The sequence below is a fragment of the Chiloscyllium punctatum genome, chromosome 4, assembly GCF_047496795.1.
Source record: "Chiloscyllium punctatum isolate Juve2018m chromosome 4, sChiPun1.3, whole genome shotgun sequence".
Classification (NCBI taxonomy): Eukaryota; Metazoa; Chordata; class Chondrichthyes; order Orectolobiformes; family Hemiscylliidae; genus Chiloscyllium; species Chiloscyllium punctatum.
In genome coordinates, this window is record NC_092742.1 from 98,383,378 (window position 1) to 98,398,502 (window position 15,125).

Genomic DNA, 15,125 nt, shown 5'->3' on the forward strand with positions numbered 1-15,125 from the left:
AACCCAATCTAGTCCCACCTGCCAGAACCTGGCCCATATCCCTCCAAACTCTTCCTATTCATTTACCCATCCAGATGCCTTTTAAATGTTGCAATTGTGCTGGCCTCGACCACTTCCTCTGGAAGCTCATTCCATGCATGCACCACCCTCTGTGTGAAAACATTGCCCCTTAGGTCTCTTTTATATCTTCACCCTTTCACCCTAAAGATGATTTTGGACTTCTCTCCAGGGAGAGAAGTCACCTCTCCACCCCAGGGAGAAGACTTTGTCTATTTATCCTATCCACGCCCTTCATGATTTTATAAATCTCTATAAGGTCACCCCTCAATCTCCGCTCCAGGGAAGATAGCCCTAGTCTATTCAACCCCTCTCAATAACTCAAATCCTCCTACCCTGACAACATGCTTATAAATCTTTTCTGAACCCTTTCAAGTTTCACACCATCCTTCTAATAGGAAGGAGACCAGAATTGCACGATATAAGTGTTTGTCCCTACTCCCCTTCCTGAACAAGAGGACAACACTTGCTATCATTTAGTCTTCTGGCACTATTCCTGTAGACAATGACAACGTAAAGATCAAAGCCAAAGGCTCTGCGATCTCCTCCCTGGCTTCCCAGAGAATCCTGTGATAAATCCTATCTGCCCCACGGGACTTAGCTATTTTCACACTTTCCAGAATTGCTCCCTCCCCCCACTTATGAACCTCAATCCCATCTGGTATAGTAGCCTGTATCTCCAGATTCTTGTCGACAGCGTTTTTTTTTCCAGTGTGAATACTAGTGAAAAATATTCATTTAGCACTTCCCCTATCTCCTCTGACTGCATGCACAACTTCCCACAACTATCTTTGGCCCTAATTTTTCTCCAGTCATTCTTTTATTCCTGATATTGTTGTTTTCTGTCTCAGATAATTCTTTGGTGTGGATGCGTTCCCTTTAATTTTCATCGTGAGCCTCCAATATTGCACTTAAACAGCTGCAACCATAACTCGTTTAGCAAGCAGTAGTCCAGTAGTCTGGCAGTTTCTGGTTTAATGAGATATGTGGAGATCTTCATGAAAATGTCTCCTTACAGAATACTGCTCCCAAAGAAAGATTCTGGAGAAAAGACAATATTCGCTAATAATTCCTGGGGATAAGATTCTTAATGACCTACCTTGAGCGTACTTGGTTTCTCAGTGATTGTAATTCGAGAAAAAGTGGGCTTCATTGTGCATGCAGCACACCAGTCCTTTGTAGCCTGGTCCTTCAAGTAGCTTATATTCCAGAGAGTTCAGTGAAATATGTAAAATTTATAAGATGGCTTGACAAACTAGATACCTGGAAAGCTATTTCATATGGAAGGACAGAAATGAAGGAAAAGTTGGTGGGGAACCACTGTTAATGAGAGATAAAATGAGGACAGTTGTGAGAGATGATCAAGGTTCTGATGTAGGCTCTGTTTGGTCAAGATAAGTAACAGCAAAGGCAATAAGATATTGGGACGGATGATGTATGGATTCCCCTCACACCAAAAATAAAAACAAAGCAGTAGCCATACTGGAGGAAAGGATATGAATCAATAAATAGGACCATGTTTAAAAATAAAACAACAATCTCCAAATTAGTTGGATGAGTCAAGTTGGAAAAGATAGCTGTGGTAATGAATTCATTGACACTATTTGGGATAATTTCATAGACTAATAAGTTATTGAGCCAATCAGGCTATCTTTAATCTAATGATTCATAATGAAGCAGGTATAATAAATGACCTCTGAGTAAAAGATGCCCTAGGTAGCAACATTCATAACATCGTAGAATTTAACATTGAATTTGACAGTGAGAAACTTATGTTGGAAATAACTTTTAAGGGAATTGCAATGAAATGAAGGTAGAGTTAGCTAAAGCAGACTGGGCAGATAGATGAGCAGGGAAGACATAGGCAAGCAGTGGCAGACATTTAAGGTGGTAATTTAAGACTTTGAACAAAGTGCATCCTAATAAGAAAAAAAGATTCTGAGAGGGATGAAACAACCGCAGCTAATCAGGGGAGTTAGGAAGAGTGTTAAATTAAAAGGAAAAATATATACTGAGATAAAAGTCAGTGATAGTCCTGAATTGGGATAAATAAAGAATTCAACAGGGGAGGTCTAAAAAGGTAATGAAATGAGAAAATAAACTACATGGACAAACTAGCAAGGAATATGAAAAGTGGCAATTAGAGCTTCATTAAACACACACAAACGGAGGTGGAGTCCTGAAGTGATCATCGGTCCCATAGAAAATTAACCTGGGAGATGATTGTAGTGAATAAAAAAATGGCACTGGAGTTAAGCAGACATTTTTCATCTGTTTTTATGCAGAGGATACTTTGAACATGCTATTAATACTAAAGAATATGGAGAGGCATTCAGCACTTAGGCTATCTCATAATACTACTTTAGTCAATGAGGCTAAAAGCAGGTGCGCTTCTAGAGTGGATGGCTTCCACCCTAGGATCTTAAAATAAGCAGCTACAGGGAAAAGTGGAAGAATTGGTTGTAATTCTCCAAAAATCCTTGGATTGTGCAGAAATACTGAAAAACTGTCAATATGGCATCCCTACTAAAAAGGCAGAAATTGAGTAATTATTGGCCAATTAAAATAACATCTATTGTGGGGGGGGGAAAATGTTGGAACCACTGAGGAAGTAATAGCACATTGGGAAATTCATAATCTAATCGAGCAGAATCAACATGGCTTCATGAAAGGAAAATTTTATCGACTAATTTACTTGCCTTTTGAGGAAGTCTCAAATGGTGGATAGAGAGAAACCAGTAGATTGTAACACGTTAAGTCCTAATGTAAGAGCTCATGTTGGAGGTATGGTTAGAGAATTGGCCAGTCAGCAAGGTGATTAAATGAAAATGCAGGATGCGAACAGTTTAGAGAGAGATTGATAGGTTAGATAAACAGGCAAAAATTTGACAAATGGAGTATAATGTGGAAAGTGTGAAGTTACTCATTTTGGATGGAGAAGAACCGGATATGTTTTTTTAAATGGAGAAAACTACGACACAAGGCCTTGGGTACTTGTGCACTAAGAAAGCAGGCGTACAGGTGCAGCATTTAGGAAGGCTAGCTAAATGGAATATTGGCTCTCCTTTCAAGTGGGCTGGAGTATGAGAGTGGGGAAGTCTTCCTGCAACTGTACAAGGTGTTGGTGAGATCACATCAGGAGTACTATATTATTTCATTTAGAGACAGTTCAAAGAAGGTTCTCTAGGATGATGCCGCTATGGAGAGATTGTCTTATAAGCAAAGGTTACAGTTTGGGGCTCTGCTCACTGGAATTTAGAAGAATGAGAAAGGATCTCTTTGACACATGGGATTCTTAATGGGATTGACAGGGTAAATACTGAGAAGATGTTTTCCCTCATGAGAGAACCGAGGATAGGACGACGTTGCCTTAGAATAAAGGGGTGCCAATGGAAGACTGAGATGAAGAATTTCTTCTCTGAAGGTTGTCTCTTTGGAACTCCTTGCTCCAGAGAGCTGTGGGGGAAGAGTCTTTTGTGTATATTTTAAAGCTGAGATGGATTCTTGATCAGTCAGAGAATCAAGGTTTTTTTGGGGAAGTGCAGGAATGTGATCGTGAGGAATGTCATCAACTGTGATCCTGTTGAATAGTTGTGCAGGCTCAGGAGGCATAATGGCTTGCTCCTGTTCCTTATCTTTTACATTATATGAAAATTTTGCGTTTGAATGATGTTTCAGAGTCTGTACCTTTTTTATTCCCCCGGTTGAAATTTACCGGTTGAAGCTTTTTTGCTCCATGCTGTTGTTGCCAAGAATTTGCATAAAGAGTATTCAGTTCCTCTGCCCCAAATGTCTAGATTAAACAGACAGGAGAGCATCAATCACCAAGCCTTTGGTGCTTTGACTTTGTAATGCACAGAAAACCTAGGCATTCAAATTTTTTAAAGAAACTAGGAGTTTGTAGGTTGGTAAAATGACACAAATCTCTTAAAAATCCTCATTGTCGACTGTCCTTGTCAAAGCCTATACTAAGACCATAAAACCATGTTTCATACTCCTTAAGCTCCATGGTCACCCATGCCTGTGTGTGCTCTAAACCACAAAGCAGGTAGAAGTGCTTAGGATATAAGGACAAAGTAGAAAACCTGGGATTTGAATTTACGCACAGTGTGGTCTTGACACTAGGCTGTGATTGCACACCTGCCCTAACATCTCCGAAGCACTACATAACAAATCCTTTCACACTTGCCAGCAATTAAAAATTGATGCCTAAACATGTTGATGTGATGTGACTTGGCAAATTTGCCTTGTTTCACAAAATGTATCCAAAGAAACAAATAAAAAAACCCAGCTGCACCCTGTTCTCCGCACTGAACATTCATTGCGACTGTTATGTAGAAAGTGAATAGATGCTTCAGAACAGTTCACCCAATGAATCCCTTCAGCCCATCATGATTGTATTGGCTTTTTTTATCAAGCTATGCAATTAATCTCTTTCCCCATAATTTTCTCATGTAATTTTTCTTTGCATTGAAATGTATGCACAATTCTCTTTAAAGGGAGAGGCAGTGACAAAGTAGGTAGTGTTACTATGCTACTAATCCAGAACACCAGATTAATATTTCTGGGACGTGGGTTTGAAACCCACCATGGTTGGTGGTGAAATGTGAATTCAATAAGAAAATCTGGGATATAAATCTAACCCATAGTCATCCATGTAACCATTATAGGTTGTCATAACCCATCTGGTTCACTAATTTTCTTCAGGGAAGGAACTGTGCCATTCAGACCTAATCTGGTTTACGTATGACTCTGAAAGCTCAGCAGTATGGTTGACTGTTAACTGGCTTTTGAAGTGGTCAAGCAAGCCATTCAGCTGTATCTAAGTACTGTAGCAAATGTGAGGTGAGAATGATTATTTAAAGAGATGGGCTGGAAAGTGACACTAAATCTTGATGCTTGTACAGAAATCCAATGCAGACATTCTAGCCAGACGGCTCCTTTGTGTCATAACACGTCTTTGAATTTGTGAATGTTGCTAAAGCATCTTTATAAGGACAACTTTTCAGATCACAAAAAAACTTTTTAAACTTTTAGTTCTTTTGCTTTTCTCAGTTCTCTGTATACCCTTTCCAAATGCATCTTTCTATTTCTCTCTCATGGTTTGATGTGAATGATGACCCCTAGCCAAATTAGTTTGGAAGGCATGCAGACTGCGAGATACTGAGTAAGCTATCCCTAGCCATGGTGAATTTCTGGATAGAAGCTTTAACTCTGGAGTTATTCAACCCAAGAATGATCAAAAGCATAGGTGTGGAACCTTTTTCCCTTTATATTCTGTGATCTCTTTTTAAGGGGTTGGTAAACAGTTTGGTCTTTACAGACCCAGATACACAGCTGGTGACCAATATGTAGAAATTAATGATAGCTGACCCTGAAACGAGCTACACCTCAACAGAACTCTTGTATAACGTGTAGGTTGTAAAAAAGGCTGTTAGGGAATCTGCCAAACAGAAGATTATCCTTGTTTTGGGAATTCAAGTTGAGTATTTTTCTCTCATTTTCCTGATCCCACAACCTTCTCGATGAGTTATTCGGTCCGTCTCAGCGCAGAGAACAGTGTAACAGATAAAAATTGTGTTGAAATCTTATTTTGCGTACCTGCATGTATACATGGTCATTTACAGTCTTTTATGCTTTGTGTAGTTTACATTCTTGCCTTTTACTCACAGGTCTTTGCATTTCACCTGTCACAGATGTACTCTGTGAATAGAGCACTTGCCCTGATGGAGTGTCCCACCCAACTGAGAACCTGTTCTCCCTCAGATACTGAGAGTACTGTTATGATTATTCCATCATACACAATTTTAGTTTTGGTTGGCAGTTTTTAACATTTTTTATTCTTCATGTCCAAGTTTGTTGCTCTTGTTTTTTTTTAAATTGCTTTATGACTGACTTCACACCAGGCCTGAGTGTCCTAAATCTTAAAACATACCAGTCAGATTTTCCTTTGAAATATTGGTCCCTATACTCTGAACATTGGTGACGATTGTTTACTTAGTATGGTAATGCCTTAAGGAATTCTGTTCTCCTCCCTTTGTGCTTTGCCAGCTCAAGCTTGCTTTACGAAATCTCCAATGTTTCTCCTTTTCAGTCATGATTTCAGTTTCCCATTTTCACCTGACCATGCCCCTCTTCTCTCCTCAAACTCAGTGTATGTCATTTGCCTTTCTTCTTAACTGCAAAATCATTTTTATAATCAAAGTTATATAGTACACAAACAGACCCTTTGGTCCAACTCATCCATGTCAACCAGATATCCTAAATTAATTCAGTCATGCTTGCCAGCTTTAGCCCCATGTCTACCTGAACCATTCCTGCTCACGTACCCATCCAGATGCCTTTTAAATGTTGTAATTGTACCAGCCACCTTCACTTCCTCTAGCCGCTTGTAGCATATACACACCACTCACTGTGTGAAAAAGTTGCCCCTTGGGTCCTGTTTAAATTTTCCCTTCTCACTTTATACCTATGCCCTCCAGTTTTGGACTCCCCTACCCTGGGGGTGCAAAACCTTGACTGTTGGCACTGACAATGCTCTTTACGATTTTATCAACCTCTCTAAGGCTATAACATTCTAGAGGGAAAATGCACCACCTATTCAACCTTTCCTTATAGCTTAAACCCTCCAACCCTGGCAATATCCTTGTAATCTTTTCTGAACCCTTTTAAAGTTACACACCATTTTTGCTACAGCAGGGAGACTAGATTGAGCATAGTATTCGAAAAGTGGCCTCACCAATGTCCTGTTCAGCCACAAGATGATATTCCAACATCTGTACTCCGTGCACTGACCAATGAAGGCAAGCATGTCAAATGCCTTCTTTACCATCCATCATTTTGCAATTTTATTTTTAAGGAACTATGCAGCTGCACCCTTTGGCCTCTTTGGTTGGCAACACTCCCCAAGACCTTAACATTAACTGTAATCATCTTGCCCTGATTTGCCTAACCAAAAGCAATGCCTTTCATTTATCCAGATTAAACTCCATCTGCCAGTCTTTGGTCTGTTGGCTCATCTGACCAAGGTCATGTTGTACTCTGACATAACCTTCTTTGTTGTCCAATATTTGCTTCATCTGTAGGCTTAGCAACCTCTTATGTTCCTATCCAAATCATTTAAATAAATAATGAAAAGCAGTGGACCTCGCACCAATCCTTGTGGCACACCACTGGTCACTGCCTCCAATCCGAAAAGCAATCCTCCAGCACCATCCTGCCACCTACCTTTTGAGCCAATTTTGTATCCCGTTGGCTTGCTTCACTGGGATTCCATTGATCTAACCTTGCTAACTAGTATACTCATATGGAATCTTGTTGAATGTCTTGCTGAAGTACTGAGAAAACATTGTCTACCACTCTGCCTTTAACTATATTTGTCACTTCAAGAAACTTAATCAAGTTAGTGAGACCAGATTCCCAATGTTGACTATTTCTAATCAGTCCTTGCCTTTCCAAATGAATGTAAATCCTGTCCTCAGAATTCCCTGCAACAACTTAGCCAGTCCTGAAGTGCGGCTCACCAGTCTATAGTTGCCTGGCATTCTTTGCCACCTTTCTTAAATAACGGCACCATAATAGCCAACCTCTAGTCTTATGGCATGTCACCCATGGCGACTAATGATACAGATATCTCAGCAAAGGGCCTAGCAATCTCTTCCCTTGCTTTTTACAGAGTCTGGATGCACTTTATCAGGTCCCAGGGATTTATCCACCTTGATGCATTTTAAGATGTCCAGCACCACCTCTTCTGCAATATGGGCACTTTTCACGATAGCAGCATTTATATCAAGCTGAAGCCAAGGTTTGGGGATGTGCAGGAAGGTAAAGTGGTAGATGAGGTAGACAAATGTAGTTGGGGAGGTGGGCGGTCATCTGAGGTAAGAGGGGTTGAGATTGGAGTGGAGCCATTTGAGTTGGGAGAGGGGCAAGTGAATCCAGGGGTGATGAGGATGTGGGCTGTGGTGGAATTATTTCTCGTAATCTCAAAACACAACTTATAAGTTTATTATTGTCCTCTATTTTGTGCAATCTCTCCGACATTGAATTGTAGATAGGACATTTAAAGGGTCACGTCTTGGTTCTCTGGTGCTGAGCTTGCAGTAAGGTTCAAGGATGTAGTTGCACATCTTATCTGAGTGTCCAGGTCAGTGTTTCTTAACCCTGTACATCTTCGATGTCATCAGGCATTTTGTCAAAATTATCCCATAGCGGAGCGATCAGTGACCAGGTGACAGTGATTTAAAGTAAGGGGCAGGAGGTTTAGAGGGAATGTAAGGAAGCAGCTTTTCACCCTAAGGGTGATGGCACCTACAAGCTCCCTGTCTTTCAGGGAATACCACTGCAGTACCATCTGTATCCAAATGTCCTTGCTGTCTTCCACTGACAATTGAGTAGCTAATATATATCTTAATTCTTAGCTTCATGCCTTTTTATTTCATTGTTTATTTTTATAATTCCCCCCCACCTTGATAGACTTCACATTCAGACAGAGGGATGTACCCCATTGGTTGAGTAGCACTGTTCTCGGTAACTAGCAAGGTGAACTTGGCATTTTTTACCAATCTGAACCCCAGTGGGGAAATTACCATGTACTCTTATGATTTTATTGTGTGTGTTATTCTCTGTTTTGCAGATAGTGAATACTATAAAGCACAGGCACTGAAGAATGCAGAGGATGCCTTTCGAGTGCAGCAAGCCAAAGTGAGTGGCTCAGGTTTTCATTATGTTGATGATTGTGTTCCACTTGTTACTCTCCTAGCCCAGTCCCTGGTGTGCAGAACATTTTTCATGCTAATGAGTTTTTGTTTTGTTTTGTGCTATAATTTCACCTGATCTGTTTTGAAGCAGTACAGGATATAAATTTGTGCAAGTTCACTGATCAGGAATGAGTTATATGGGTACTTGAAAGTGAACTTGATATGCACTTGGGGCACCAGTTGTTAGCATGAGGCACTTACTTATTTGTTATAACAGCTAAATGCCACCACCTTTATTCTGCTGCAACAAAACATTGTTGTTTCAATTGTAAGAATTCATTCTACTCCCTTATGACATTGACTGCAGAATTACAATATACAATTTAGTTTACTGTTTTACATTCAAGCAGAGGGTTTGTTTGTGCCTTTTAAATCTGGCTTCTCCAGAACATGGGGTGAGATTGCCTTCACTCACCAGCCAAAGTTATTGTAGCAAAAGAGTGACACCCTACCCATTCCAGGAATTAGTTGGTAAACCTTCTGAGAATGTTGGTTTGGCCACAGTTAGAATTATGTATGCAGGTTTGGAATCCACATTATCGGAGGGTGGGGAGGGTGCAGGGGAGATTTACCAGAATGTTGTTTGGGCTGGAAAGTTTCAGTCATGAAGAAAGATGGGATAAAAGAAAGATTGCGGTTGGTTTCTTTGGAACAGAGGAGACTGAGGCAGAATATAATACGTATAAAATTATCCCGTAGTGGAGCGATCAATGATCAGGAGATGACTATTTAAAGTAAGGGGCAGGAGGTTTAAAGGGAATGTAAGGAAATACCTTTTCACCCAGAGGGTGGTGAAAATCTGGAATTTGCTGGCTGCAAGGGTGGGAGAGGCAGAAACCCTGATAACATTTAAGAAGTATTTAGATGTGCTCTTGTGATGCCAAACCAAGTGAGACTGTGCCATCTGCTGGAAAATGAGATTACAAAAGTTAGGCGGTTGGTTTTTACTGGCATGAGCATGAAGGGCCCAAGAACCTTTTCATGTGTTGTAGACCTCTAACTCTGCATCCAATGCATTTGAATACTTCCTTCAATCAGGAGACTGATACTGAGGTGGAGCTTCAACGAAGAATCGTATTGGACTCCAGACATTAACTGTTTCTCTGTCCGCAGATATAGCCAGATCTACTGAATTTCTCCAGCATTTTCTCTGTTCCTCCCACTTGATTACCATTTCAACTACCACCTTGAACGTTCATTCCCTTCATTACCACATAGTGGTAGCAGTGTGTGCTATTTACAAGATGCACTACAGCAACTCTCAAAAGCTCCTTCAACAGCAACTTTAAATAAAGTCATAAAGATGTCCAGCACAGAAACAGGCCCTTCTGTGCGACTTGTTCATGCCAACCAGATATCCTAACCTAACCTGCCAGCACTTAGCCCATATCCCTCTAAACCCTTCCTATTCATATACCCACCCAAATATCTTTGAAATATTGTAATTGTACCAGCCTCCACCACTTCCTTTGGCAGCTCATTCCATACACGCACCACCCTCAGTATGAGAAAGTTGCCCCTTAAGTCCCTTTTAAATCTTTCCTCTCTCACCCTAAACCTATGCCTACTTGTTCTGGACTAGGGCAAAGACTCTGTCTATTTATCCTGTCCATGACCCTCATGATTTTGTAAACCTCTATAAGGTCACCCCTTAGCCTTCGACGCTCCAGGAAAAACAACCCCAGCCTATTCAGCCTCTCCCTATAGCTCAAATCCTGGCAACATCCTTGTAAATCTTTTCTGAACCCTGTCAAGTTTCACAACATCTTTCTAATAGGAGGGAGACCAGAATTGCACACAATATTCCAACAGTGGCCAAACCAATGTCCTGTACAGCTGCAACATGACCTCCCAACTCCTGTGCTCAATACTCTGACCAATAAAGGAAAGTGTACCAAACATGGTCTTCAATATCATACCTACCTGTGACTGCACTTTCAAGGAATTATGAACCTGCACCCCAAGGTCTGTTTGTTCAGCCACACTCCCCAGGAACTTACTATTAAGTGTATAAGTCCTGCTCTGATTTGCCTTTCCAAAATGCAGCACCTCACATTTATCTAAATTAAACTTCATCTGCCACTCCTCAGCCCAATGACACATCCGATCCTGATCCTGTTGTAGTCTGAGGTAACCTATTCGCTGTCCACTGCACCTCCAATTTGGTGTCCTCTGCAAACTATACCTGTTATGTTCACATTGGAATTATTATATAAATGACGAAAAGCAGTGTACCCAGCAGTAATCCTTGTGGCACACCACTGGTCACAGGCCTCCAGTCTGAAAAACAACTCTCCACCACCACTGTCTTCAACCTTTGAGCCAGTTCTATATCCAAATGGCTAGTTTTCTGTGTATTCTATGATCTAACCTTGCTAACGAGTCTACTGTGAGGAACCTTGTCAAATGCCTTACTCAAGTCCATACAGATAATGTCCACAGCTCTGTCCTCATAAATCCACTTTGTTACTACTTCAAAAAAACTCAAATCACATTCGTGAGATATGATTTCCTGTGCACAAAGCCATGTTGACTCTCCTTAATCCCTAATCCTTGCCTTTCCAAATATGTGGAAATCCTATGCCTCCACATAGCCAACAATAACTTGCCCACCATCGATATCAGGCTCACCAGTTTATAATTCACTGGCTTTTCCTTACCATCCTTCCTTAAACGTTGGCATCACGTTAGCCAACCTCCAGTTTGCCAACACCTCACCTGTGATTACCACAGATAGAAATAGCTTAACAAGGGGACCATTAATCACTTCCCTAGCTTCCCACAGAATTGTGGGTACATCGGATCAGGTCCTGGGGATTTATCCACTTGTTGGTGTTTTCAGACATCCAGCACCACCTCTGTAATATGGGCATTTTTCAAGATATCACCATCTATTTCCCCACATTCTATTTCTTCCATGTCGTTCTCCACCGTAAACACTGCAAAATACTCATTAAGTATCTTCTCTTCCCGCCCCCCCCCCCCCCCCCCCACCCCCCAAAGAAACTCCTGCAGTTCCACACAGACTGTCTTGCTGATCATTCAGGGGCCCTGTTACGTCCCTAGTTACCTTTTAGAATCCTTTTGGATTCTGCTTAACCCTCAAAAGGTCTACCACCTATGAGGACAAGACAGTAGATCTATTTAAATGCCACTATCAGTAAGTTCCCCTTCAAGCCACCAGCCATGCTGATTTGGAACTATTTCACTGTTCCTTTTGGTGCCACTGGTCCAAAATCCTGGAACTCCTTCCCTCACAGCACTGTGGATGTTTCTACACCTCAATGGTGTCAGCAGATCCAGAAGGCAGCTCTTGGGGCATTTGGGGATGTGCAATAAATGCTGGCCTAGTCAGTAATACCCATATTCTGTGAACAAAGTCAAAGACAAACTCTTTGGCAATTTCATTTTAAACTTTTCTATAGTCTAAGAGACTACAGTTCACGTCTACCTCCTTGCCGTTTGCAAGCCATTTGTACAGCACTTTATCGTGTACCTTTGGAAATATGTAGGTGACCAGTTATCATGCCAAGAAACACATATTAAAATGATTGAAGCTTAGTTTAAAAACAGATTAGGTCTTCAGGTGGGAGAAGGGAGAAATGGAGAGGTGGACATGAATAAGAGGTGTTGCAAAGAGTGCAATGAAGTGATACAGAGACTCAAGGTTGGAGCTATGCAAATTTGGAGTTAAAAGAAGAGCAGAAAGCAAGGAGGGAAATTTTAAGGCAGTGAATAGGTTGGAAGGCAGGTTGGCAGGTGAATGACTTTAATGTATTGCGGACAGAGAATCAGTCGAGGTCTGAGATGGGGATGATGTGCAGAAGAGAGTCAATGTTGACAAGGATGAGTTGGAGTTTGTAGAGAATGAAAACCCATTGGGAAATACAAGGATTATGGCTAAAAGATGATCCCCATCTTGTAAGCTGTGTTTACCTTATTCCAGGGAGGAGGATATTTTCCTGCACTGGTGCCGTGTGTCAACTTGTATTGATACCGCTAATCTTGTGGGTAGTGAAACTTTCAGTTGCATCAGCTGATGTTCATATGTCCTTATTGGAAAATAGCACTTTGATACAATAGGAGAGGATTAAACTGGCTTTTGTGTCTTATGGAAGGGATTTGCTCATGACATGTTCACTTGGTTTGTTATTCTGTTCTTGGACTTTCTATGTTAATGAACAATGTTTGTAACTTAGAAAATTATACCTAGCTGCTGTAATAAATTTTGTTTTTATTTTATGCTCAACTATGTTAGCTAAGTGTGAGCAAAGATTAGAGTGAAAAGCCTCCACTGGCTAAATAAGATTGTAACTGAATCTGTGGTGGAAGATGTGGATTCTGAGTTTTTATCTCTCTCCGATGCTTTATTGCACCAGCAGGCAGTGTGACAACAGACCAACATTCTAATTCGTGCACTGAATATCTTGCTATAGATGGTAGTATCCACAACTATACTAAATTCCGAATAAGTTGTTCTTAAAACTGCAGTCCTTGATATCACAGTTGACCACCATTGTATGTACTTTTGCTTTCAGACCAGATTGTTCGATGAGGAAGCAAAGGAGAGCCGCATGGCTGCATTGCGGGCAGCCAATGAGTCGGGGACTGGTTTCGGGGAGAGTTACAGCTTGGCCAACCCTTCCATTCGGGCTGGTGAAGACATTCCTCAGCCTTCCATGTTCAATGGCAAGCTCAAAGCCTACCAACTGAAAGGCATGAATTGGCTGGCTAACCTTTATGAGCAGGTAAAATCTGTGTGCACATGACTGAGATTCTTCTCTTCAGTATTGGCGAGAGTCTCATTGGCCACACCATTGTGCATGATAGGCTATGTGGCTTAACAGTGGGGAGAAAGAGTCAGTAATTTTGAATGACTAGTATGATGCACTCAAGACCATTTGGTCACTTGCCAGAGGCATTGATCTGAAGGGTCTTCTTTTCATGAAGGTAATTCAAAGTAGATGCCTCATTTCCAAACTCTCAATTTCTCATTGTGTGGCACAGGACTTTGGTAGCTCATCAACCTTAACAGCTAGTTTCAAACTTTGGGATATCATTACTTGTATCCTTTTGTACTATTTCATAGCACCTGTTTGAATGGAGATCTGGCTGCCTTAACTGTGAATACCTGTCTGATATGAATTCACAAGTCTGTCTCCATATGGCTTGATCTTGATTTAAATTTTCTTTGCTTTCAGGGTATCAATGGAATTCTGGCTGATGAGATGGGTCTAGGGAAGACCGTACAGAGCATTGCTTTCTTGGCACATTTAGCTGAGGTAAGATTTATGATGTATTTGAGTTTAAAATCATTTCAAACTGCTGCACGTCTTGCTCTGAGCATCAGAGCTTTAGATGACTTCCAGTAGCAATTGTAAGGAGCTTCATTTTTGTTTTATCTCTATTATCCAAGTTAAACATATCTCCCTGCCACTTTCATCCAGTAGATTACTTGCTGTCATTTGGCATAAATTTCACACCGTTGTTACAAAAATCAGATGTCTAAATGGCTAAGGTGTAATAAGGACCAAATGTAAAGTCAAGCTGTCTGCACTGCCATCCTACATTCTCTGCGTAGGCACAGTATAATCATACTCCCAATATTGATGTCCAACCATTTGGAAAGCGGCTGCATAGAAACCCTCATGCACAAAATTGTTGAAATGATAGCCATGGCAATAATACGCTAATCAAAGTCCCTGGTTCACACAGACCTTCAATCACAACCAAATTCCTCTCAATTTCAAATTCAAACTGCCTTTCCCTATTCTCTGCAGACTATGTACATGCTAATTCTCAATGCTTGCCTAATTTCTCACCCCAATATATAAACTGATTGAGCAACCTTTTCTGGTTGCACAGGCTGTAAATGATTAAATAGCTGAGCACAAATGTAAATCTGATTTGTGCATAAACTGGAATTCACCATGGTTGCTTTGGCTTAATTGAAGAGAGAGAATTTGGCTGTTTGTCTAATACTTCAGTACTGCCTTCTTATAACTTTGGACTAAGAACACTCCCTTTCACTCATATTTAGGTACCTGAGGTGAAGGCTGTTGAACCCTTAATGCAAAAAAAAGTATTTTAATGAATCTGTTTGTTTAACTGAATTTAGTGCACATTTATTGACTGACTTGATTCTTATGCAGAGAGAAAATATTTGGGGTCCATTTCTAATCATCTCTCCTGCCTCCACACTAAACAACTGGCATCAGGAATTCTCCAGATTTGTTTCACGATTCAAGGTAATGTAAAGGACTCTGCAGTGCTGGTGTTTAAGAAATTAAATTTTGTAATCTTAGAATG

General features: G+C 40.8%; 1 protein-coding gene across 3 annotated transcripts in view; it reads left to right on the plus strand.

Annotated features, from left to right (window-relative positions):
* The window catches only part of ino80 (INO80 complex ATPase subunit), a 217,764-nt gene that overhangs the window by 75,732 nt on the left and 126,907 nt on the right, over positions 1-15,125 (plus strand). For all 3 annotated transcript variants that reach the window (XM_072569373.1, XM_072569372.1, XM_072569374.1), the window contains exons 11-14: positions 8,693-8,760; positions 13,355-13,564; positions 14,018-14,098; positions 14,969-15,064. In XM_072569373.1, coding sequence (XP_072425474.1) covers positions 8,693-8,760; positions 13,355-13,564; positions 14,018-14,098; positions 14,969-15,064 — 455 coding nt within the window. The remainder of the gene's footprint in view (positions 1-8,692; positions 8,761-13,354; positions 13,565-14,017; positions 14,099-14,968; positions 15,065-15,125) is intronic.